Here is a 23,932-nt window from a genome sequence, read left to right as displayed (position 1 = left end):
ATTTTTCGTCGACTGGGTTATCAGCATTGATGGCACAAGGCAATTGTCTGCTTCGCTGCTGAACCCATGGGTGCAAGATAGTGCAGCACGTTATCCGCTTGTTCAGTGGGGTGCTCCGCTTCTCCCGCTGGCTGCCGTCTTTTTCTCGGCGTACGAGGCTTGCGCTTCCGTTTCCCAAAGGCATGCTTCGTCGACAATTTCTTCTCAAACGAGCGACCATCCATTACTAACGTGGGAGCTGTGAGAAGTTCAAATGAACGCCGGCGTGGTTTGCGAAACAGACAACAGCGGTGCGCGGCGGTTGCCAGCTTTCCTGCTGTCACACAATAACCAATAAGGAGACTCCTTTCAAACCGGCAGCCAATCGGAGGCCCGCTTTCATCAGAGGCCCCGTGTGACCACCGCTGGCAGACCCGCGCTTCGTTTGTGTTTGTGCGACTCTTACAAGATGGCGATGACCAAAGAATTCAGAAACAGAACGGCGGAACTTTGAGCTTTCGAACGATACCAAGATGGCGGCGCTCGGTGGCGGGAAAGACTAGGTATGGCTCCGCGAACTGCGATGATTTGGCTCGTTTTATGGCTGTTTTCTCGCCCTGCACACTGACAAATTAATTTTTTTTCGGGCATTTATAATGCGTTTTCAGCCAAACCATTTTGATCGAATGTAGATTAGGTGTTGCAGGTACCGAAACACATGGTTTCCAAAAATCGATTTTTTTTTTGCTATTTTTGCTATCTGTTCCCCGCGTCCCCCCCTTAAGTCGACTTGTTGCAGTTGTGCTAAGAATTTGAATGGAAAAACAGAAATGCGTGAGCAAGTACATCAGCTTGAAGATTTATGTTGGCATCGCTTACCCTTTGCATAACAGTGCCTAGCTTTTTTTGTGGAAACAGCTGTTAGCAGCGAGTCACTTTCTACTTTTATTTACCAATACACTGTTATGTCCATCTCCCTCTCTCAACTAGGCCCAGATGATGAAATCTACAGCCTTCTCCTGAAGTCATACGGATCCAACACTCGGACATGATGATGAATCAGCTGTGTAGCCATCTCTCCATTGTTGCTTTCATTGCCATCACAGCCATGGTCCACTGGCATCTCCATCTTTCTGGTCCTGCGTGGGATTGCCCTCCGCCGTGGCCCGGGTCACCAAGTGCATCTGTCGAGGACAGTACATTTTGTAGAACATGCAGCAAACATGTGCTTTGGGTGCCTGGCATGCAGGTTACGTTTGAAAAATGGGCTTTGCAGCACCAACATGCGACAGAATTGTTGAGATCATTCACTGACATTACAAGCTCTATTTCATAGTGTACTGTAGATGGCATTCTTGCCAACACATAATGAACAAGGGGCAGGAGGGAAGCCTCAATCTGTTAGCCAACTTTTCAACGAGGGGACTTTCCTCTGTGTGGAGTGTTGCTAAGGCGAAGACAAGTCTTTTTGTCGAGACGTTGGCAAGCGGACTGAGGCCTCCCCCACCCTCTCTTCGTTCTGTGCTGCCATTTCACAGAGTTGGAACTGTTTTTATGCCCTGGGATCAGTTCATTTAGTACCTCAAGTCTCTAAGCACAGCTGCTGTGTGCCCTCTGACCGTTGTCAGTTGCGGTCGTCTCATACAGCCTTTATTTACCAAACTGGTGCACATAAACCGATTGGTAATATTTGGTTGCGTTTTTCAACCAAACAGCAGTAATTGTTGCAGGTGTGTAGCACATTAGACGGTATTTTCCAACGTTGTGCATAGTGCTTAGCAAGTCGGACACATTTAGGACAGGTTGATCTCACTGACATGACTGTGGTGGTTTTTGACACCTGTTGTTTCTGCTGCCTTGCCCTTGATGAAACCCATAGCTGGCTGGGTTATGTGTAGTGGTGAATGGATCATGAACCCACAAGCTGTTTCAACAATGCCACCTTTGGCTTTGCTTTTCTATAGCATGGGCTGTGAAGATCTGCATACAGTGGCCTATGGCTTTCAGTGCAATTTGTCTCCTTTTTTTGGGAAGTGTAGCTCAAGGCTGGCCTTTAGAGCAAAGATTTTCAGGTGTGAATGCGTTGGGGTTCTCTTGCATTCCAGAAAAATTTCGAGGGTTAGAAAGTTGGAGCTAAAGAGAGTGCGCATTCACCCACTTCTATTGTAAGGAACTGCTTCCTTCCTTTGGTGCTAATATATAAGCAAACATTCGCTGGTAACAGTGACCCATGGAGTCCTCTATTACTTTGCTAACCAGTCACAGAAGTCAACAAAATAAACATTGTCAGAAACGTCAAAATTCTGGCACTTACAATTTTGTCTTGTTATTAGCTTTTTATTTATATAGCTAGAAAACTTTAAAACAATGGAATATTAGTGCAAGGCGGTCACAAATGTGGGTGGAACTTCGCTGCTGACATAAGTTGTGTCCGACCATAGAGCAGTCATTTGTGCTTCAGTACAGCAGTGACGTAGGCATTTGGGCTAGCTTGTTTTTTTCATCTTGGAGCAAGTAGTACAAGCACAAAAGGCATTAGGGAAAATGACTGTGTGTGCCATCTCCCTCACTGTCCAGTGTGTTTGCACTGCTTGTTTCAAGATGCAACAGTGGATATATTTAGAGAAACACTCCTCGAATGTGGCAGTGTGGGAGAAGCGTCGTTACAGTTGGGCATGAGGGTTGAAGGGATGCATGCTACGCCACATGGTCCTGCCATCTAGCCTTCAGGGGTTTCATTTATCATTGAAGATGCAGAGCATCCTAATCATAAGAAATCTCTTGAGGGACTATGAAATGGCTCATCGGCCCCCATTTGGAACTACTGCTCTGGAGCTGGCCTGCTACAGAAGCTGACAGTGCCACTTCACTTGTTTGTCAAGGCTTAAAGAGACTGAAGACAACTCCATCTATGTTTTGTTCTTGGTAAAAATTGATTCTATGGCTCGTTTGTCTGGCTGCCAAAGATGCATTTTATTGCTGAGAAAAGGGGATTTAAAATTGGAACATTATTCGTTTGCCTACCGCTCGGTGACCACTGTTTCAAAGTGAATATTGGTGTAGCCTAGTCCTAGAGATCCGCACACAAAATTCAATATGGCATAACCGTAGCTTGCTTGTGAAAATGGCTAGTGGTGCAGTACCTGTGCTTTATTTCTTGGCCTATTCTTGGTCTCTTTGCCATTAGAATATGGTTTATGTGTCGAAACATGCCAGCTTAAATTTGTCCTTGGTGTCTCTTTAAGGCTTAACCTCTGCCCGAGCAATCCACACACTCCATCCCACCACCGCCTCCCTCCTCGGTTGCTTCCTTACTGTATTCACACCTGCAGGCTGCTCTGGGTGCCTGGGTACAAAGGCATCCCCAGCAAAGAATGTGTTAATGTTTACTAGCTTGACATTACACGAAGTGGGCTGCCAACACACCAAGTAAATATTCTTTGCAGCTTGTGGCTGTTTGTCTCACCGACCTGGTTTGGTAGTTTGAGACGGAGCATTGAAGAAGTGCGAAATCAATGGCTTTTTTCGTGAGGGGTGCTCCATCGAAGACTGTTTGTAGCAATGAAAAGTGCAGGAAAGGAAAGTGTATGAATGCAACAGTTATGTACAAAATGATTTTTGCTGTTTACTGTTTCCTCTGTTTCCCAGACAAAACCACTACATGGTCCATAATCACATGTGCAGTCAGTGTCTCGCTTACTGCAATGTCTCGCTCTCTTTTCTCCTCTGCTGTACAAAAGACCAGCTTCCGTCACACTAGCTGTAATCAACCCATCTTTTGTCACCGTCTTTCTTGATCTTTTCTTTATTCTTGTATGAGAAACTTTGTTTTATTTGCAGCAATGAATTCATCTGAACTCTCTCGGCACTAGAGTTTAATTAGGCTAGTGAAAATGACTTTTGTAAATCACTTGGGCACTGCAGTAAAAGTCTCTGGTTGTGCATGATAAACTGCACTGATAGGAATTTGTTTTCAAGGCGTTCTTTTGACCACCACCGGACACTTCCCACTTTCGGCAGCAAAGGCAGGAGAGTTGGTCCCATTAAGATTCTGTTCTGATGCCCTGAATCAATTCGTCACCCCATTCCTATCCTGTCCAGGAACAGTGTGCACTGCATGCATGAAGTGGTCATCTGTCAGACTGCCAGGTTTCTGCTTTGTGCAGCTCTGCTAGTCTCCAGAGCATAGACACTGTGAAACCTGAAATTTTTTCATGAGCATGAGAACGCTGCCTGACATTAGTTTTTTACGCATTCTTACACATGCACAATCATGTATACTGCATCATTCGGTTTTCAGGAGTGTGCCTAGGCTGTGGCTTCCGCAGTGTGCAAGGTTTCTGTGACTGCTTTGCAAAGACATGAACTGCGAAAGGCTGAGACATTCAAGTGGATTTGAATGGCCATTGTCTGTCACTGGACACACACGGGGCTTTTCCTAGATGTGCTTACATGCGCCAGGCGGCCAGCATTTTCTTTGAATGCTTCTTGCCCAGTCTGCGCCACTTCAGAAGGGCTGTAGTAAGGCCTCGTTCTAATTAAACTGTTACGATGTAACTCGTTTTGTTACAGGCATTCCTTTGCCATATTGTGATTTAAGTTTCAGGGAATGAATGCCACAATCTTGGGCAGTTAAGGTGCAGGTACCCTCTCCTTGCTGCCCAGGTGTAAAGTGTTGAGACCTGTAGGCAGGCAGCTACAGTATTTTGCTGACTTATGCTGTCTGCACGAGCATATTAAATTGGCATTTGCTTGTATAACAGCGTGCAGCGGTAAGAAAAATCTTTTTTCTCACAGACCATGGCCTTGAAAATAGCTGCACTTGTGGAATAAGACTAAAATGCTTTGAGATGCACAGATATACAACTAAGCAGGTTCGATTGGTCTCGAAGCTTTCAATGCACACTCTGTTTCATTATAGCGAGGTTTGACTGACTACTATTTTACATGGTGCTTTTGTGTTATCCCTACATGATATTATGGTGGACATTAGCAGTCATCTCTGCTATATCATGTGGGATGCTTTTTATAATTTTTCACCTTTTTATCATATATTTTGGTGGTTGCAAGGCCTGTTGACATTTTTGGTCCATAGACATGTGGGAAGAAGTTGCTTCAGCCATGCGAAAGAGTTTGAGAATTGACATGGCAGAGTGAATTTGTAGATGATGGCCAGCATTCAAGAATGTGGAATTAGCACAACACATGAAAGGTGTTGCAATCGACATGGCTTTCATGGTGTCTGTTCACATTTCATGGCACTGCTTAAGTATTATTGCGTTCGTTTTCATCACAGCAACCATTGTTGTTGCTTTCAGGCTGTGTCCATAGTTTTTTATGCATACGCATTTGTGCATTTGCTTCCTCCCTCCCTTAGTTGTCACATTTCGTTTAGGACATCATATTTGGTGTTTCGAGGCCATACTTTTTCTTCACAGAGTGCATTCTGAAATGGTACAAAGACACCTTCATTCTCTGTCGCCCATGCATAGTTCACTTGGAGTATTCCCCTGGTGTCAGGTAGGCTATTCATAAGCATCTAGTGCACATCCATGACCAGGTATAATTCTTTTTCTGTTCAGAAGTAATACATGTTCATCTAGTTCATGCAGCGAGAGATACATGTAAGCCCACATGGTACTAATAACAAGCAGAGAAGTGCTGGGCCCCATAGAATCATCAACTGTACCGTTTGATACTTCCAGTCGTTACGTTTTCTTTCTTTTTGAATCGGCAGTAAACTGACGTTGTTCCGTGAAAGTGGTTAGGTTTGGCAAGCTGGGTAGCCATACTTCATTACTGACAATTGTGAAAGACACTTAGATAACGGAAAAAGGCTAAACAAGCATATTTTTCAGTCGTCCAAATCTGTATCGCGATTCCCAGTTATGAAGCCGCCAGCTTGAAAGTTTGAAATTCCAGATCAAATCGAATCAAGTTAATTAATATAAAGGAAGCATACATACTGATATATACAATGGGGCCCCATAGCCTGTGGGCTTTTCATGGCGGTAGATTAGAGCCAGACTTGGTGGTTCATTCTGTTCCTTGAGTTGTAGCATAGAGGGCACTGCTCAAGGCACTTGTTTGGAGGCACAGTTAGGTGTTTGGTCTCTGTGACAATTAGAAGCTGCTCTGCCTTAGTACTCGGGTATTGAGGTAGTATAGGGCCAGAGCATATTGCACATGAGGAAAGGATAGAGCTAAGCATAAGGGCTACTACTTAAGATTTCCTGTCTCACTGTTTCAGGATGTTCTCTATAGACTGTTCTTTCGTTCCCGTTTCGGTATGTGTGCTTATCTCCTAGTTAAGCGCAGTCCTAGAGACTAGCATCCACGTTTTGTAGTCAAATGCTGACCGGTGAAGAAATAGCAGTCTTTGACTGGGGAAAAAAATGTGTAACAGTAATCAGCACTTAGGATCGTACTTAGGAGCAGGAAGGGGCCATGAGAAGAGGAAAAAAAAAAGATTTTTGTAGTTTTGGAGAATTAACCATCTTAGGCAAATAGCTTGGAGTATGTCACACACGTAAAACTTCGAATCATGAGCTATCTGCCTCTAAGTGTTGCTGATGGTGACGTAGGTTAGTCATTCATCATGTTCTGTGCCCTGAAATCTCCCCATCTTATTTTTCCTTTAGCTGTCCGTCATTGAGGCGAGCTTAGGCAGCTAGAATTCTTATCACTTAGGCTTCCATATGTGTATTGTACTGTGCAATAGTTTCTTTGGGTTCATCAGCAGCTGTAGAAGTGATCAGCGGCTGCTGCGGGATAATAGGCAGCGATTTCACGTTCGCACCACTTGCGATAGCACCTTTTAACATGCTCCATTGATCGCTATCATGGCTTTTATTTCTACTTTTTCACAGGTCAATGGTGCGAGCTTTATGAACATTTTGGGGTGCTCAATTTTATTTTCTTTATTAACTTGTGTTCTTCCATTTTGTGCCAGTGCCCTTGTTTGGAGAACTCTTTCACGGTGTAAGCCTCACCCTTCAAGCGAACACCAAGGCCTCATGCCGACAGTGGTTCCGGACATTTTATTGTTTTGTTCACCCATAGACAAGTATCTCTTGCTTAGTTGTACCTGTGCACTCTTATTGTTCACGGTACCAGCGCACAGCTACACATTGTCTTTACTTACCCCAGAAGTATGCAGCTGAAATCTTGGAACTTTTTTTTTCTTTCATTGTTTCTGTCTGTGGCTTTGTGGTGTACACTGTATGACATTCGTCGAAAAGGGTCTCATATACACTGGGAAAGAAAAAAACATCTCCATTCACGTTGACTTGCAGCGTTCTTGTTTCACGCACTCGGCTGGGAGTGCAGAGTATAGGTAGATGTTGTTCGTCATCGCATTTGTACAGAGAGCTCTATTTTTTCCAAGACGGAATAATAAAAGAGTTTAGGCACGTGCATTCTGGGAATCCTTGTGCACTTGGTTGTGTGCTGACCAGCTCATTTGCCTATTTGGATGCCTTTGCCAATTGCTGCTACAAGGCAAAGGAGGGGGTTCTTTTGCAGGAGGTTTGAAGACTGGTTAGCAACTGCTTTGCTTACGATCACATATTGTGAAACTGTAAACAGGAGCCGCCACCGGATTATCTAATACAAGTTCCTACTCTCGATCAATGGGAGGCCATGTTGGTCAGCTCGGACATGGCCTGTTCAAACCGGGCTCAGGTCGCTGTCAGCCGTGGACTAATTTCCACCTGGCACTGATCATCTGCATTTTGCCTTCTGATGAAATAAATGTTTTGCAATCCAATGAATGATCACAAAAAGCTTAGGCCAAAGCGGCACTAAGTTTGAAGACTTTCGAGGTACAGCTTCTTCAAACCTTCTGCAAAACACTCCCCGCCTGCTTTGCCAAATCTCTACTTCCAAGAAACGAGTGTGAGATCGCTTAGAAGGCGGCCTTTTTCGTTTCGTTGTCGCCGCAGATGATGAGAATATCCGACTTTTAAACGCAACAGTGTTAAGGAGCTCGTGTCGCAGGAAAGCCGGTGTCGTCGGCCGTGAGCGAAAAATCCCTCCTCCCCGTGAGCGAAAAATTCATCCTCCTCGCAATGTACGCCACTGCCCCAACTACCCGCCGCGGTGGCTCAGTGGTTAGGGCGCTCGGCTACTGATCCGGAGTTCCGGGGTTCAAACTCGACCGCGGGGGCTGCGTTTTAAAGGGACACTGAGGAGAACCCTATCAAAATTTTTTTGTTAGCAATATCTGATAGTTCGGCATTTCATGGCTTTGTTGACGCTTGTCCGGGAGCGAAATATGCATTTATTTCAAGAAATTTGGATTCGAAGTTGAAAAATTTTTTCCCGCCGCTCCGATTCAAACTCGAGAACTCTTATGACGACACAGAACGGAGTGACGTGAAACGTGACGTAAATGAAGACTCCGTGATTTCTGGTGGGAAGCCGTGCGGAGAGCTATCTTACTTTGCAAGCCTCCGAGATTCGTGACTTCCATGAAGTAAGGAAAATTCCTCCATGGTGGCGCCTCTTGTCCTAGGAAGTCATCACGCTTGTACTTGCGAGATTGGCCTGTGGCGGCGATACCTGTATTTTGGTTCTTGCTATTTTCAACATTACAAGAGCTTTGTGTTCAGGAAGAGTGGCGTTTTTGTGATCAGGCGCTGGTATTCTATGGATACAAGCCAACTTCAATTTCTCCTCAGTGTCCCTTTAATGGCAGCGCTTCTAAGTGGTTTGCCGCTCCGCGCTTCCGTTTCACCGTACATAGCAGAGCGATTTGTCTAACAGGCAAGGCGTCGCGCCGAACGGGCGATGACGTTCCGTGGGCTTCCTGGCAGTGCTGCAACACGCTGTCGCGTTCCACTCTTAAAGGCGAAGCGTAAGTGTCCTCCAATTTTTGTAACGGGAGCTACGCTAGGCTACCAGTCGAGCATTTTGCGGTACATGGGAGAGGAAAGTTGTGCGCATGCGCCGTTACCATAGAAACCGAAGAGGAACAAAGTGTGGCGTGCGCTTTGCCGTCGCTGCGGCCGCGCGCTCGCTCCACCGTCGAAGCCGAGCGTGGCGTCACGCGGATCAGCAGTTGTGCGCATGCGCCGATACTATGTTAACCAGAGAGACCCCACTGCTGCGTTACGCTCTTCGTCGCCGCACGCCGCTCTATCACCCGAACTCCGCGTCGCATGTGCAGCATTGCGTATAAAAGGCGGAGATGTAGAGGGCGTCTGCATCACAACGTTTGACATGCATGCCGAGGAGAGTGCAGCCGCTGCTAAACGGCGGTATAGACAAGAGAAGATTAAATATTCCGATCATGAGGTTGTCGCCTGGAAGTTGGCTTCAACCAAATAATACCGCTGGAGTCTGTGTGTACGTGAAACAAGATATCACCGCTTTCAAACATCTCCTTCCCTTCGATCGCGGTGAATAATGGTGAAGCCTGCTGTGTTCGGGTTCTGGAAAGCGGCATTATCATACAAGGGGTCTACGTGGCACCGGGAACATCTGTCAAGCAGACGATTGATGTGGTTAAGCTGGTTTCACAGTTGTGTGTGAGTTTGGGTGATTTCAACATGAAACAGGACTCTCTTAGTCAGTGTAGGAAAGAAAAGTATGGCTTTTATTAAGGTTCGGACCCTCACTTCCAGACTACACAATGGGAAACTACTATAGAGCTTGTATACTAAAGAGGCTCTGCCAAATCGAGATACTGTATCGACAAAATTGAGACCGCTGCATGCTACTTTACAAATCATCGGGCAATCTTCGTCTCTATCAAGCAAAATTAATAAAATATGTGTATACCCAATGTCTCTCATTGCTCAGCCAGGGAAACGCATCTCGCTAGTATATCCTGGCATAGCAGAACAAAGCCACAGCCATTTTTTTTATCACACTCATCACTCTTGCCCAGTGCAGGGTAGCAAACTAGAACACCCTTACGGTTAACATCCCTGCTATGGTGTGGTGTACTTACACCTTCCAAGTCGGCCAGGCGAGGCCCGGCGTCCGGGCACCGGACAGGGTCACTAAAGAACGCCAATCCAGCTGTCGCTGATAGGAAGAAAAAAAAGTGCACGGGCCTGCCTACTGGCTCAAGCCTATAACCACGCTCGCTGCCGCGCGCTGAAAGTAGGAGTTAAAGGATAGAAGAGCTAAGATAGAAAGAAAAGGCGCGCGTTAATATGCCCCGGGCCGATCCGGAGGCAGTGCAATACCGGGCCGACCCGTGCCAGAGTGGTTCAAGCCAAGCACTCCGCCATATTCGAAAAACAAGTTTAGTATCTTGGGTCCAAGGACCCGCAGCAGATATTAAAACAGGTATCAGGAAGACCCGCCGCGGTGGCTCGGTGGTTAGGGCGCTCGGCTACTGATCCGGAGGGCGCCCGTGTGCCGTGCGATGTCAGTGCACGTTAGATCCCCAGGTGGTCGAAATTATTCCGGAGCCCTCCACTACAGTACCTCTTTCTTCCTTCACTCGCTCCTTTATCCCTTCCCTTACGGCGCGGTTCAGGTGTCCAACGATATGAGACAGATACTGCGCCAATTCCTTTCCCCAAAAAACTAATTATTATTATTATTATCAGGAAGACACATGATACCTGTCTTAATATCTGCCACTCCAGAGTTCCGAGCGGGATAGGATAGGATAGGAAAACCTTTATTGAATCATAAGTATTTAGGCGATCAGAAGTCTTCTTGCATGCTTCGCGTGTCGCTGTCTTCACGCTGCGCTGCAGGGAAGGCTTCTTCAGCAAAGGGTGGTCCCTCAGTCCAGGGCTCCACTGAGTTTGGCTGCATCCCTTGCGTGCTCTACCATCCTCTTTTGGACGGCGAGCTCGCAGCTGACGAGCCGGCTCTCCCAGTGCTCCGCACTCGGGGGTTTGTGTTCTCGGAATGCGTTGTTTCGTTCGCATTCCCATGTTATGTGAAATAGTGTGGGTGTGGCCCCGCACCATGGGCATGTGCCCCTATATTGCGTTGGGAACATCTTGTTGTATATAAAGAGAGTGGGAAAAAGTCAGGCTCGCGCCCGTTCCCCACAGTTTTATTGAGACAGCGGACAACAAACAATCACAAAGCTCTACGCCCACAGCATGACGGTTATTCGACCACGACCGCAGAATTAAGTGGTGCAGTCAAGTCTTAAATGGTCCCCTGAATTGGTGTGTCGACCCTAGAGGGCGCCAAAAAACAACTGCCTCTCTTTTCCTCTTTATTCCTCTTTTTTCTCCTCCTTCCGGTGCAGTTCACCCATAGAATAATAATAATAATAATAGGAAGAAGTGCCAATTCATCCTCGCCGCTGCGATCCCCGCCGTGGGTACCATTTAGGCTGAGATCATCATCATCGCCGCCGCGAGCGCTTCCTCGTTCTGAAGCAGCTACCCGTATGACGCCATGCATGAACCAGTTGTCGGGTACCATCCGCTCCGGCGAGAATCCTATTCGGCGCCGCTGTCTCACCCAGGTTACGCTGCCACAAGGGAAGCTCAAGAGGACGACAAGCCCTGCCCTCCTGTCCAACCATGGTCATTGGCCGAGCTGCTTCGGTCACACCCAGCAGCAGCTATACCGTCGCCCAGACAGCGCGACGCCGATGCACCTCCTGCCGGACGCCGGGCGCGTTCGACGCTTTGAGCCGGCCAACGAGTTCCTGGTCGCCCCAGGAATATCGCCACCGAACGGGCAGTTCCGCAAGGCCATCATCTTTGCTCTGTGGTCTGCAGTCTTGGACGCCGTCGGAGCTGCTGCGGTCGGCCGCCTGCGCCACAATTCGGGCAGCGCGACGCCGGTGCCGCCGTAGCTGACTCCGAGAATAGGTATGATACGAACGCCATGGGCTGAGTTGGCTTCTATATCTTCCCCTAGAAAAAAGTGCACGATACTCGAGATTTGTGGCGCTTGATAATGGCACCCATTTTTCGGGTTTAGGGTTTGAAAAGGAGCAAGTTTTTCGAGTGATTCCTGACGCGTCCGCTTCTATTACGAATGCCACCTCTCGTTTTTTCGACTCTATTTGACATATAACTAAAGAATATTATTTTTACCGGGCGAGCATTTTGTCGAGTCAACTGCTTCGCAGTACCCCGTCACGTTCGTCGTTGCGTACCTTTCACTTGCGCCGTAGAGAGAGAGAGAGAGGAGTCGAACGTCTGTTCAGGCACTCCAAACTCTGCTGCTGAGTCTGGTATCAATTGGACGCTGTAGCGCCACAAACGTTTACATTCGATACAATGAAGAAGGAAAGAATTGTCAGCTGCGGCAGCCGTGTATTCTTTTGCAAACTACGTAATTACCTCGTGGCACAAGCATATTTACACACATTTTGTGCTCGCGATGAGCAAACCTGACACAAAAAAATAATGTGGATTAGCTCAGCTAATCCAGGATATAGAAAACGAAAGATGTCGGCGTTCACTGTGTTCATTGGCATGGGCGTTGACAATGTTCTAGACGGCGATGGCTTTGAGCAGAGGAAGGGCGCATAACTGGCTCCCTGGATATGCTGACGCCTCATTCGTGGTTTGATACATGTGGCGGTGGTGAGAGAGAGATGTGGCCTGAATGCATTAGCACTGACAACGTTGTGGCTGACATGCGGCGCTGCAGCAATAGCTAGGCCGCACGCAGCGTTCATTTGGCGATCAATCTCTCGCCATCAACCATTAACTGCATGCCACCTCCCAGGGTGGCAGGAAGGGCGCGTTGCCTATCCAGTGTGCGGAACGCAATCAAAGCAGGCTTCTGGAGTTGGACACCAACGCCACGTACTACATGAAAGCGAGATTGAGGTCTCAACTGACCCACTGAGCCGGCCGTGTGCCTTTCCTTTCGTGAAAATGAACGACCTCTGCAAAGTTTTCAACGCCAATGAACTCTATGAACGCCGTCGACTCACTAGTTTTTTTGGGCTTTTGAGGAAAGGAAATTGCGCGGTAACCCTCTCACACATCTCGGTGAACACCCGAACCGCCCCGTAAATCAAGGGATAAAAGAGGGAGGGAAAGAAGAAAGAAAATTGTAAGTTGGAAGCGGTGGTTCAGTGGTTAGGGCGCTTGACTACTGATCCAGAGTTCCCGGGTTCGAACCCGACCGCGGCGGCTGCGTTTCTCTGGAGGAAAAACGCTAAGGCGCCCATTTGCTGTGCGATGTCAGTGCACGTTAAAGATCCCCAGGTGGTCGAAATTATTCCAAAGCCCTCCACTACGGCGCGGTTCAGGTGTCCAACGATATAGCTTGCCTTTGTTTTAATATTTCGCGCACGTTTAGCTACTTGGCGTCGCCTCTATTTTCGAACTGTGTTGCAGTGCCTTCGGCGCCAAGTTCCAGCAGTCCGCATGCGCTGTTGTACTGTGGCATGCATTTTAAGGCGAAAGCCTTTCTTGGCTCATGAGTGCCGTGGACAGAAGCTGTAGACGGAAGCTGTAGACGGAACCTGTAAACGGATGCTGTAGACAGAAGCTGTAGACGGAAGTTGTCCGCGCGAACTGTCAGTCATAAGTTATGGGGTAAACAAAACAAAAATGCAAAAGTTAGTTATTCAACGGGTATGTAATGATATAAACCGGAAATTGAAAATAAAAACAACGTAAAAATAAATAACAAAACGTAAAAAGAAAAAGAACAGAAAATAAATGGAGGACACTTAAGCTTTGTCTTTATGAGGGGGACGCGACAGCGTGTTGCAGTGTTGCCAAGGGGTCCACAAACGCCGTCGCGCGTTCGGCGCGGCGCGTTTCCCGTTCGACGTCGATAGAAACCCGGACCGCGCCTTAGGGGAAGGAAAATGAAATAAAAATTGGTTTAAAGAAAGCAAATGACACCAGTCACGTATATCTCGGTGGACACCCGGACCGCGCCGTGTGGGAAGGAAAATGAATAATAGTTTTAAGGAAACGAAGTGACGCCCGCCTCACATATCTCGGTGGACGCCCAGACCGCACTGTAAGGGAAGGAATATTTCCGACGCGTGGTCTGACTGCTAAAACTACTACTTCTACTACTGCTGTATACGCTGTCGCGTAATAAAAAACGAAGCAGAAAGCAATAAGAAAGTAACAAAGAATGAAAACTGAAGGTAAAATGAGGAAAGGAAAAGGCCTTCGCATTTGCGCTCTTATTCAGACTCAAGTGCAATCCTGTAATTTTTCTTTTTCTTCGCCGTTTGGCGCAAGGAAAAAGACACACAGTCGTCGCCAACTACGCGACAAATTTTTGGGAGCTGAGAGTAACGAAAGGAAGCATCTGTTTTACGCGATAGCGTTAAAGATGCCGTTCTGTAGAAAATCCGGCGTCATTAGTGTCGTCGTTGGAGTTGTGAGGGAAAAATCTCCTGATAAGCAACCTAGGTAGGCCACCTAGGTCACCTGGCCTCGTAGCGTCATCACAACCTGCCCACCGAATTTTGAGCAAACGGACCACCGGGGTACATGGCAGTTAATGATCGGTTGCCAGAGGTTGCTCGGAAAGAGCAACCTGGGTTGCGCAAGCCCCACCGATGGCAGCACCTGGCATCACATGGCAGTGGTGTATCGCTTAAACACTGCAGCACTGCGCCAGGATGTATGGTAACTCACGGGAATCTAGAATGTAAAGTATAACATTTTGAGCAAACGGACCACCGGGGTACATGGCAGTTAATGATCGGTTGCCAGAGGTTGCTCAAGCCCCACCGATGGCAGCACCAGGCATCACATGGCAGTGGTGTATCGCTTAAACACTGCAGCACTGCGCCAGGATGTATGGTAACTCACGGGAATCTAGAATGTAAAGTATAACATTTTGAGCAAACGGACCACCGGGGTACATGGCAGTTAATGATCGGTTGCCAGAGGTTGCTCGGAAAGAGCAACCTGGGTTGCGCAAGCCCCACCGATGGCAGCACCTGCCATCACAGGGCAGTGGTGTATCGCTTAAACACTGCAGCACTGCGCCAGGATGTATGGTAACTCACAGGAATCTAGAATGTAAAGTATACCATTATCTATTCAGCATATATTGGCATTAACTCATTAAGGCTACTGCGCCATACCCTCAAGGCGGTGCTTAAGTGTCCCCTTAAATTACCCCCCCCCCCTTTTCCTTTACCGATAGGTGCAGTGGACCTGTGACTTTTAGGAGCCGCGCGTGAACGGCCCCCATGCAACACAGATACGAAGCTGGCGCACCTTGGAGGCCACTGCCCATCCATCTCTTGTGGTCGCTGCTCAGGGATCACACATGCGCGTAAATGCGCTTGGAGGCGTGTAAGCAGTGCGATTGCCAGCGAAACCTGTTGCATCAGCCACTTGTTTCCTTTAAGCTGCTTTTTGCTAGAACTTCGGCAAATTTTAAGACTTTTGCGGTTTCCGGGAAGTTCGAGTTATTAAGATTAAATTGCAATACTACCAGTACCTGAAACTATTATTGTTGGTAGCAAGAGCACACATAGTCGTCCGATCGCAATATAGCTGGCGGCACCACTCTGAGATGACGAGGTCACATTTAGAACAATCAGTATGAACAGTTGCCCTTTTTGATCCTCTGTTGGCCGTTTACACTACCGTTTGGTCAAGCAAAACATGATTAATGAGTTGGACAAACAGCAGAACGGTGGCGCTGAAATTAATACGGCGAAAACCAAAGTAATGTTCAACACTTTCGCAAAGAAACAGCAGTTTACAATTGGCAGTGAGGTGCCGCAAGTAATAAAAGAACACCTACGGCAGGCAGTCACCTGAGATCCGGATCACGAGAGTAAAATGACAAATATTAAGGATGAGGTGGAACGCATACGGCAGGTTCTCTCAGATCATGAATGTTGGTTTACCAATATACATCAGTAGAAAAGTATATAACAGCTGCAGCTTACCGGTACCCACATATGGGGAAGAAACATGGAGGTAAGGAAAAGGGTTATGGAAGGCTATGGAAAGAAACATAATAGATGTAACGTTACCAGTGAGCCGCAGTGGCTCACTGGTTAGGACGCTCGGATAATGATCCGGAGTTCCCGGTTCTGAACCGGACAGCGGCGGCTGCTTTTCGATGGAGGCGAAACGCTAAGGCGCCGGTGTGCAGGGAGTTTTCAGTGCAGGTTTAAGATCCTCTGGTGGTCGAAATTATTCCGGAGCCCTCCACTACAGCACCTCTTTCTTCCTTTCTTCTTTAACTCCCTCCTTTATCCCTTCCCTTATGGTGCGGTTCATGTGTCCGCCGATATGCGAGACAGATACTGCGCCATTTCCTTTCCCCAACAGCCAATTTTCAATGATACGAGAGAGGAAGTGGGCAGAATGGATTATGGATGAAACGCGCAATTACACCCTATTCGAAATCAAGAGGAAGAAATCTGCTTGGGCAGGGCATGTAATGTGAAGCTTGCCAGGTTTGGGGTCGCTGCCGCTGGCAGAGGACAGATAATTGGAGAGATATGGGAGAGGCCTTTGACCTGGAGTGGACGTAGTCAGGCTGATGATGATGATTAGCCATGTGATCCAGATCTATAATATTCAATGGGCCACCGGGGAGCGATGTGGGACACACGGCCGTCGTGCTCACTTCGTCTAAGATAAAGAATAGAAGTGTGGACTTTTTTACTTGTTTCTAACCTTAGAGGGTCAAATTTTCTAATTACGCAAACTTTATGAAAACGTTGCTCCCTGTCTTGCCATTGAAAGCGAGGTTAAGCGAATTTAGCTTCCAGTGTTGCATATGCGCTGATCGTGAATACCGCGTCTGACGCAGGTACAGCGCCATGCGTCCAAGGTCGGCTCTGTCCCTGGTGAAAGGCTGCAGCGACTGGGACCCAGACCTCCGGTCGCGCAGTGCCCAGACAGAGCCCGTTGCAGAGAGCAGAACATGGGCGGGCCGCCTGCGCTGTACTACCGATGGCCTGCTGCAGTACTCAGCGCTATAGCTGCTGGCGCTGTTACGTGCCTTAATGTGTGAACGTTTATGTCGATTTATTTAATATTAAAAGCGTGATAACCCGAGTTCGATTTCTGTGCTGTGGCCGGTGCGCCATGCAGAATAGGAAGCACATCTAAAGAAATGCAACGCGGGGTAAAATATTCTGAAACTTTGCGTTTCTTCTCGCTGAATGTGCAGCTGCTACAGAATGTAAGAAAATTCCGTGAAGTTGCGCATAAGTGTTGGGGTTTTATTGATTCAGGCAAGTACCCCAAAGAAATGTGGTATAAAGCAATTCTGCCGACCAAATGTCATGCCTGTGTGATATTTGAGGTGGAACAATTCACCGGTTTAGCTGTGAGGTGCAACAACTTTTCTGGAACTGGAGCGGTAACTGCGTAGCCGCACGTCTCTCTCCTACGCAGCGCAGTATAGTCCCCATTTGCAGTCATTAGTTTCATTCGAAATCTGTATATTGTCAGCATTCATTATTTGAGGCATACTTCTAACACAATGTCCGAAGTCCAGGAAAGAACAGTTTTCTCGATTAAAATTAACATTCGTTTTTTGAGGAAAGGAAATGACGCAGGAGCTGTCACATATAGCGGTGGACACCCCAACCGCGCCGTAAGGGAAGGGAATAAAGGAGGGACTGTAATAAGAGGTGTAGTGGAGGTCTCCAGAATTATTTCAACCACCTGGGGATCTTGAGCGTGCACTGACATGTCACAGAACACGGGTACTCATATACGTTCTCCCCGCTTAACCGCACAGTTCAAAACCGCCAGAGCCCACCCCGTGACCTCGTACGCTACCGAGCGCATGTCGACAACGGCGGGCCTTGCTCTCCTGGAACAAAGGAACGACACACTGGCTGACACAAACAGGCATTTATTGCTACAACACTTAACGCCAGCTAGCAACAAAATACGCTGCGGAATCGAGGTCTTCGAGCTCACCAGCAAGGTTACGAGCGAATTGTTCGCACACCCTGGGGCAAGGGATACTCCGGGCCGGACGGGACGAGATACGGGAGCATGTCTCCTCGATACTTCCCGGCCCGGCTGGCGAAGAGCGAAGCCGCGTGTGAAGCGTCCGCTCATGCCGATGATCCTAGCCGACTAGTGAGTTCCAAATCCCGACACACACAAGAGATAAGATCCACGCACGCAAGCACATGCACCACGAGCGGGAGAAGGGTAGAAGGAAAGAAAGAATCCAAGCCCTGCCAGAAAATGCCTAAATACCCGGAATTAGCGGTCTACGCGCACAACGGGGCCTATGCCGAGGCAAGAAAGTTCACCAGAACCGTGGTAGGCAACCAGAAAACGCCAATTATCAGAGTTTCGGTGAATGCCAAGGAACCTAGCCGTCACCATCAAGACCAACGGAGAAGTCATCGCACGTTGTGACGGACTTTCAACATGCTTGTAGGGACTACCTTGCTGGAAATCCTTTATCACACTCTCTAAATTCTCCCACTCAGAGTATCCTGGATACGAAGGCCTAAACGTCAAGGGAGGGAATGATAATGCCAAAGTTCTCACAAACCGTGCGGATCCCCATCTATACCCCACCCCTTTCCTAGGACGTAGTACGGTGGCAGGCTAGAACGTCTTTGGCTAGAAAGAAGACATTTCTCATAACCACACAAACAATTATCCTCCTCGGAAGCCTATATAGACTGAAGGCGAGTATACAAAAACATTTCCTATACTTCACATTTTAAGCAACATTAGTTCCACAGAATAACCAGGCCGCTGGGAGCAAGCCATACGCTCTGTCATACCTCTTGAGAATGCCAGGACAGAGCAGACCAATGTAAACAGTGCCATACCCGACACAAGCAGTGGGACACTGGCATGCGACAACTTGGATATCAAGCATGGATAATATAACTAGAACGCAAGTCAGTTGCCGCCAGTGGAGAGGAGCCCTGGACTAGGGGCACCGACCACCCAGCTCCTACAAATTCTTCTTTTGGCTAAATAAAAGTTTGCTCTCTCTCTTCAACATGGCGGCGTACGAGATTCGAAGCAGGACCTCTCGCTTCGGAGTGATACTGCGCCATTCCCCCCCCCCCCCCACCGAAAAAAAACGATAATAATAATAATTGGTTTTTGGGGAAAGGAAATGGCGCAGTATCTGTCTCATATATCGTTGGACACCTGAATCACGCCGTAAGGGAAGGAATAAAGGAGGGAGCGGAAGAAGAAAGGAAGAATGAGGTGCCGTAGTGGAGGGCTCCGGAATAATTTCGACCACCTGGGGATCTTTAACGTGCACTGACATCGCACAGCACACGGGCGCTTTAGCGTTTTTCCTCGATAAAAACGCAGCCGCTGCGGTCGGGTTCGAGCCCGGGAACTCTGGATCAGTAGTCGAGCGCCCTAACCACTGAGCCCCCGCTGCGGGGCCTGGAAAAAAAAATGAAAATTGCTTTTTAGGGCAAGGAAATGGCGCATTATCTGTCACATATCGGCGGAAACCTGAACCGCGCCGTAAGGGAAGGGATAAAGGAGGGGCTGAGAGAAGGAAAGTGCCGTAGTGCAGGGCTCCGAAATAATTTCGACCACCCAGGGACCTTAAACGTGCAATGACATCGCACAGCACACGGCCGCGTTTCGCCTCCATCGAAACGCGGCCGCTTCGGTCGGGTTCGAACCCGTGTTCTCCGGAGCAGTAGCCGAGCGCGCTAACCACTGAGCCACCGCGTTGGGTCCCCCAAAAAAACCAACTTCAATTTTCGGGGTATTCCAATCCTGTGGTCGTGTGAGAGAGGCGTTCGTAGTGAGATGCAAGATACGCCTCAGCCGATTCATCGACCGTGTTATGTAAGTCTAGCTGGAGCAGTTTTGTAGCGAGAGCTACGCTGGGCTACCAGTCGAACATTTCGCTGTGAGCCAGGGGAGACGATTCTGCACATGCACCGTCACCATGCCAACGAGAGAGAAGCAGCAGATGCGGCGTGCCCTTCGCCGCGGCCGCGCGCCTGCTCCACAGTAGGAGCCGCGTGTGACGTCACGCGGATGAGCTGTTGTGCCCATGCGCCGATACCATGGTAACCAGAGAGGCTCCACAGGTGCGGCGTGCTTCGTCGCCGCCTCGCCGCACGCCGATCTATCCCCCGAACCGCGCGTCGTATGCGCAACATTGCGTATAAAAGCCGGAGATGTAATGGGCGTCTGTATCACAACGTTTGACGTGCATGCAGAGAAGGAGAGTCCAGCCGCTGCTAAACGGCGGTACAGAGAAAAGAAGATTAACTCTTCCGATCCTGAGGTTGTCGCCTGGCGCTTGGCTACTCAACAAAGAGAGAGTGAGCGTAAGAAGGCGAAGAGAGCAGCGGAGACGCCCGAAAAGAGATGGGAACGGCTTGCCAAACGGAGATGCCAGACTACCGAGCGTAAGAGACGGCGCATAGCCGCCGATATGGAGCCAGTGTCTCTCATTGCTAAACATACAGTGAACACAAAAAAAATCTCAAGCAGGGAAACGTACCTCTCGCTACGTATATCCTGGCATAGCCGAGCTAAGCCACTGACAATTTTTTTTCCTGGGAGTACTTTTTGGGCAGGTGGAGGGCCGTTTTATATGCTGCGCGAGTTATTCTGTCCGTGGACTCTTCCTCAGCTCGGGAGAGATGAACGTAAGGGATAGCATAGGTTATACGGCTGAGGACGAAGGCCTGCACTAGTCGCCGTGTGTCCGCCTCCATCATTCCTTTGTGTAAGGCGTCGCGCAGAACGGGCGATGGCGTTCCGTCGACCCTGCATGAATGAATGAATGAATGAATGAATGAATGAATGAATGAATGAATGAATGAATGAATGAATGAATGAATGAATGAATGAATGGAGCTTTATTTATAAATTTATGAGCAAAAAAATAGTGAGTGGAGTGCTTAGTCCAGGACCCCATTGGGTATGGCCGCCTGTTTCGCCCGTTGTACCGGTGCTTTCTGGTCCTCCAGGCATGAGCTGGTCAGCGTTCCCTCCCACTGCCCAATTGTGTGGTTTTCTGATGATCGCTAGCTGTTGGTTTCTTTGGCACGGCCACACCACTTGAAATATATTCGATTATTCCTAATAAAATGGACGTTTATCTGAATATAATGTGGGATGTATCCTATACAGAAGGCTGAGGTGTGGGTATGTATTAGTCTGTAGTTATTGTTGTTGCCTCAAAAGCGATGGCACATAAGTTGGTAGTTTCGTAACACTTCTTCCTCTAGCCGCCGCGGTGGCTCAGTGGTTATGGCACTCGGCTGCTGACCCGATGGTGGTGGCGGTAAAAACTTTATTTTCGTCAAAATTCATTCAAATGTGCTCTTTCGTATATCGTGTGGGGTCTCCATTGCGCTTTTCTTCTTTCCCTGCTTCACTGCTGGTCGCCTGATACGTGACCATGCGCTCCCTGGCCCACCTCAGGTTTTGGCAGGCCACAGCCCGGTTGACGAATCCTCTGGCAAAATCGTGGGCTGCTTCGTCCCCAGGGCGGGACGAGTGCGCAGGCACCCAGATAATTTGAATCTGGCGGCTAGGTGCTATATTGGACTGTCTCTCAAGAATAGACATGGTGGCAGCGTGGACTCTGCCTTTCGCAAAATTTCGCACGGCTGTCTTGGAATTGCTGAGACTATATTGAGCTTCTGTTGAGGCAACGGCCAGGGCGATAGCCGCCTCCCCGGTCTCCTCCGCGTGCTTCACCTTAACAGTGGCCGCTGAAAGGGGGTTGCCCGAGTTGCCGACTATCCCTATCGCGAAAGCCGCTTCCTGGTCAGGACACTCCGCGACATCGACGTAGACTGTCTCCTGGAGCTGAGAATAGTTCTTGTGTAGTGCTTTTGCCCGCGCTTGCCGCCTTGCGGCGTGGTGTTCAGGGTGCATTTTTGGGGGATGGGATTAATATGGAGCTGTTTGTGTATATCGGTGGGGAGCTGGCCTAGGGGACTGTGCGTGTATTTGTATCCAATCTGCAATTCTCGAGGTATACTTCTTCCCACTGGGGTTCTTGATAGACGCTCGTACTGAGCCACACGATGGGCTATATTCCACCAGTTCCGTCGTCGTATTGTGTGTCCCTAGCTGTAGAAGTCTCTCAGGGAGTGTACACTTGGGGAGATGAAGGGCGGATTTGTAGGCTTGCCTGATGATCGAGGCACTCTACTTTGTCCTTTTCTGATTGATGGAGATGTAAGGTATAGAGTAGACGATACGACTCAGGACGAAGGCTTGAACCTACCTCCTGAGGTCCGCCTCCTTCATATCCTTGTGCTTGTTCGCAATACGCTTGATTAATCTGCTTGGCTGACGCAGCCAATGAGTTTGTTTAGAGTGACGGTATTCGTACCGTTGTTTTGAATGTGCATGCCTAGAACACGGAGGGTAGCTATCTCGGGAACTGGGACCCTGTCTGCATGCACTAAAAAGGGTGGGAGAGTGCTTTTGGGCAAAGGGCGACCCCTGGTCACCAAGAGCTCCGATTTTAAAGGGAACATGAAAGACCAACGCTGCCGGCATAGCGGACGACGGTGTCAGCCGCCGCCGCCGCCTGCAAAGTCTCCATTTCTCCATCCCTACCCGTCGTGACCCATAGTGTGATATCGTCGGCATAAAGAGAGTGTGAAAGGTTGGGGGTGGCCAAGAGAGCTCTAGCCATCGGGATAAGGGTGATGTTAAAGAGGAAAGCGAGTGTACCGACCCTTGCGGGGTTCCTCTACTACCTAGGGGGAAGGTGTCAGATTGCAGAGACCCTATCTGTATCTCCGCCGTCCTGTCAGGCAGGAAGGCTTTGATATAGCTATGGACTCGTTCACCTACTCTGAGTCCGGAGAGAGAGGTTAGTATTGCCTCTTGGTCGACAATGTGGAGTGCCTTGGTGAGATAAAGAGCCAGGATGGCCCTAGTTCTCTTCTTATGGATTGGGTTAAGCACTTCTTCCGAAATGCGAAACATAGTGTCCTGGGTCGAGAGATGAGGTCTAAATTCAATTCAATTCAATTCATTTTATTTCAAGAAAAAAAATTCTGGCGGGACACTCGAGCTAAAGGCTGCTTTTGTCAGCTTGGCGAGGCCCAGGGCCCAGCGTATTACAAGGCAGGGCAAGTCATACAAATAGTGAATACAAAAAATAAAGGAACATAAAAATATAAATTCTTGAACACACAGCACTGCTAGACGTGTAAATTGCGGTTACAAGTAGAACGTGTATACAATTTTGTAGTAATGTAAAACTAAAAATGAAAACGTGCATATGGATGATTTTAAACACATTCAAAATCAAAATAAATAACAGGAGTCCAACACGAGGTAGAAAAACAGTGCAAAAGAAAGCAACAAAAAGTTTATAGAATGTGGTTACAATGGTTGTGAGATGAAAAAGAAATATATAAAGAAAAACATTTCGAACAATGGAAAACAGTTATTCACCAGAACATTTATATGGATATACAAAGTACTGTCTCAACGAGTTAACGCTGGGATTGGTAAATTTTTTTTTAGATAGATAGATAGAACTTTTATTCATGTCAATTGCCAGACAACATAAATCAGGCCTACCAAAGCCTCAAAGGGCTTGAGTGGCAGCGCCTGGCAGACAGCGAACGTTGGCAAAACAAAGGAAAATAGAGACGTTGCAATGAACTTTGCAAAAAAGAAAAAGGTCACCAAACATAGTGAAACAAATATATAACTATTACAACATCAAGAGAGATTACAGTAATTTGAAATTAATACAGTAAATAGATGAAATAACTACGGGGCAGGAAGTAGCACGGAGACATACCGCAAAGTTTTTTTCAGGGTGTATTTAGTTTTCATGCGGAGTACAGTAGATGGCAAGCTATTGAAACAGGCAGGTACATAGTAATGGCGTGTGCGCTTTCCGTACCGGGTTGAGGAGCGAGGAATGCAATAGCGGTATTTTGGTCTTAAATCCCGAGCAGGAACATATGGAACGGTGAACTGACTGTACCAGAAGTGTTTTAGCACAATAGTTTCTGTTAATAAAGAGTTAAAACTTGGAAGCTTTAGTCTTCTAAAAATATCAATGTCATTACCAATAGACAGGTCGTAAGCAA

At 47.9% G+C, this 23,932-nt stretch overlaps 2 protein-coding genes across 6 annotated transcripts in view; both read left to right on the top strand.

Moving 5' to 3' along the window:
• Positions 1-7,396, top strand: part of gem (transcription factor CP2 like gemini) — a 69,965-nt gene extending 62,569 nt beyond the window's left edge. For all 4 annotated transcript variants that reach the window (XM_077627871.1, XM_077627869.1, XM_077627873.1 and 1 more), the window contains one exon: positions 970-7,396. In XM_077627871.1, coding sequence (XP_077483997.1) covers positions 970-1,031 — 62 coding nt within the window. In that variant the 3' untranslated portion in view covers positions 1,032-7,396. The remainder of the gene's footprint in view (positions 1-969) is intronic.
• On the top strand, positions 6,035-16,933 carry LOC144094027 (uncharacterized). 2 transcript variants are annotated; one of them, XM_077627874.1, is made up of 2 exons: positions 6,035-11,780; positions 15,055-15,206. In XM_077627874.1, exon 1 carries the CDS (start codon positions 11,351-11,353, stop codon positions 11,762-11,764), a length of 414 nt encoding a protein of 137 aa, XP_077484000.1. In that variant the 5' UTR covers positions 6,035-11,350; the 3' UTR covers positions 11,765-11,780; positions 15,055-15,206. The 2 variants fall into 2 exon arrangements, with proteins under 2 accessions (XP_077484000.1, XP_077484001.1); XM_077627875.1 differs by lacking the exon at positions 15,055-15,206 and adding an exon at positions 16,687-16,933 and having other exon boundaries at positions 11,129-11,780.
• Positions 16,934-23,932: the final 6,999 nt, after the last annotated feature.

The sequence above is a fragment of the Amblyomma americanum genome, chromosome 6 (genome assembly GCF_052857255.1).
Source record: "Amblyomma americanum isolate KBUSLIRL-KWMA chromosome 6, ASM5285725v1, whole genome shotgun sequence".
NCBI lineage: Eukaryota > Metazoa > Arthropoda > Arachnida > Ixodida > Ixodidae > Amblyomma > Amblyomma americanum.
This window is presented reverse-complemented; position numbering and strand designations above follow the sequence as displayed.

What these genes read in the sequence shown, in the direction of transcription:
- LOC144094027 (XM_077627875.1), top strand. Translation starts at nt 11,351, where the DNA reads ATGACGCCATGCATGAACCAGTTGTCGGGTACCATCCGCTCCGGCGAG.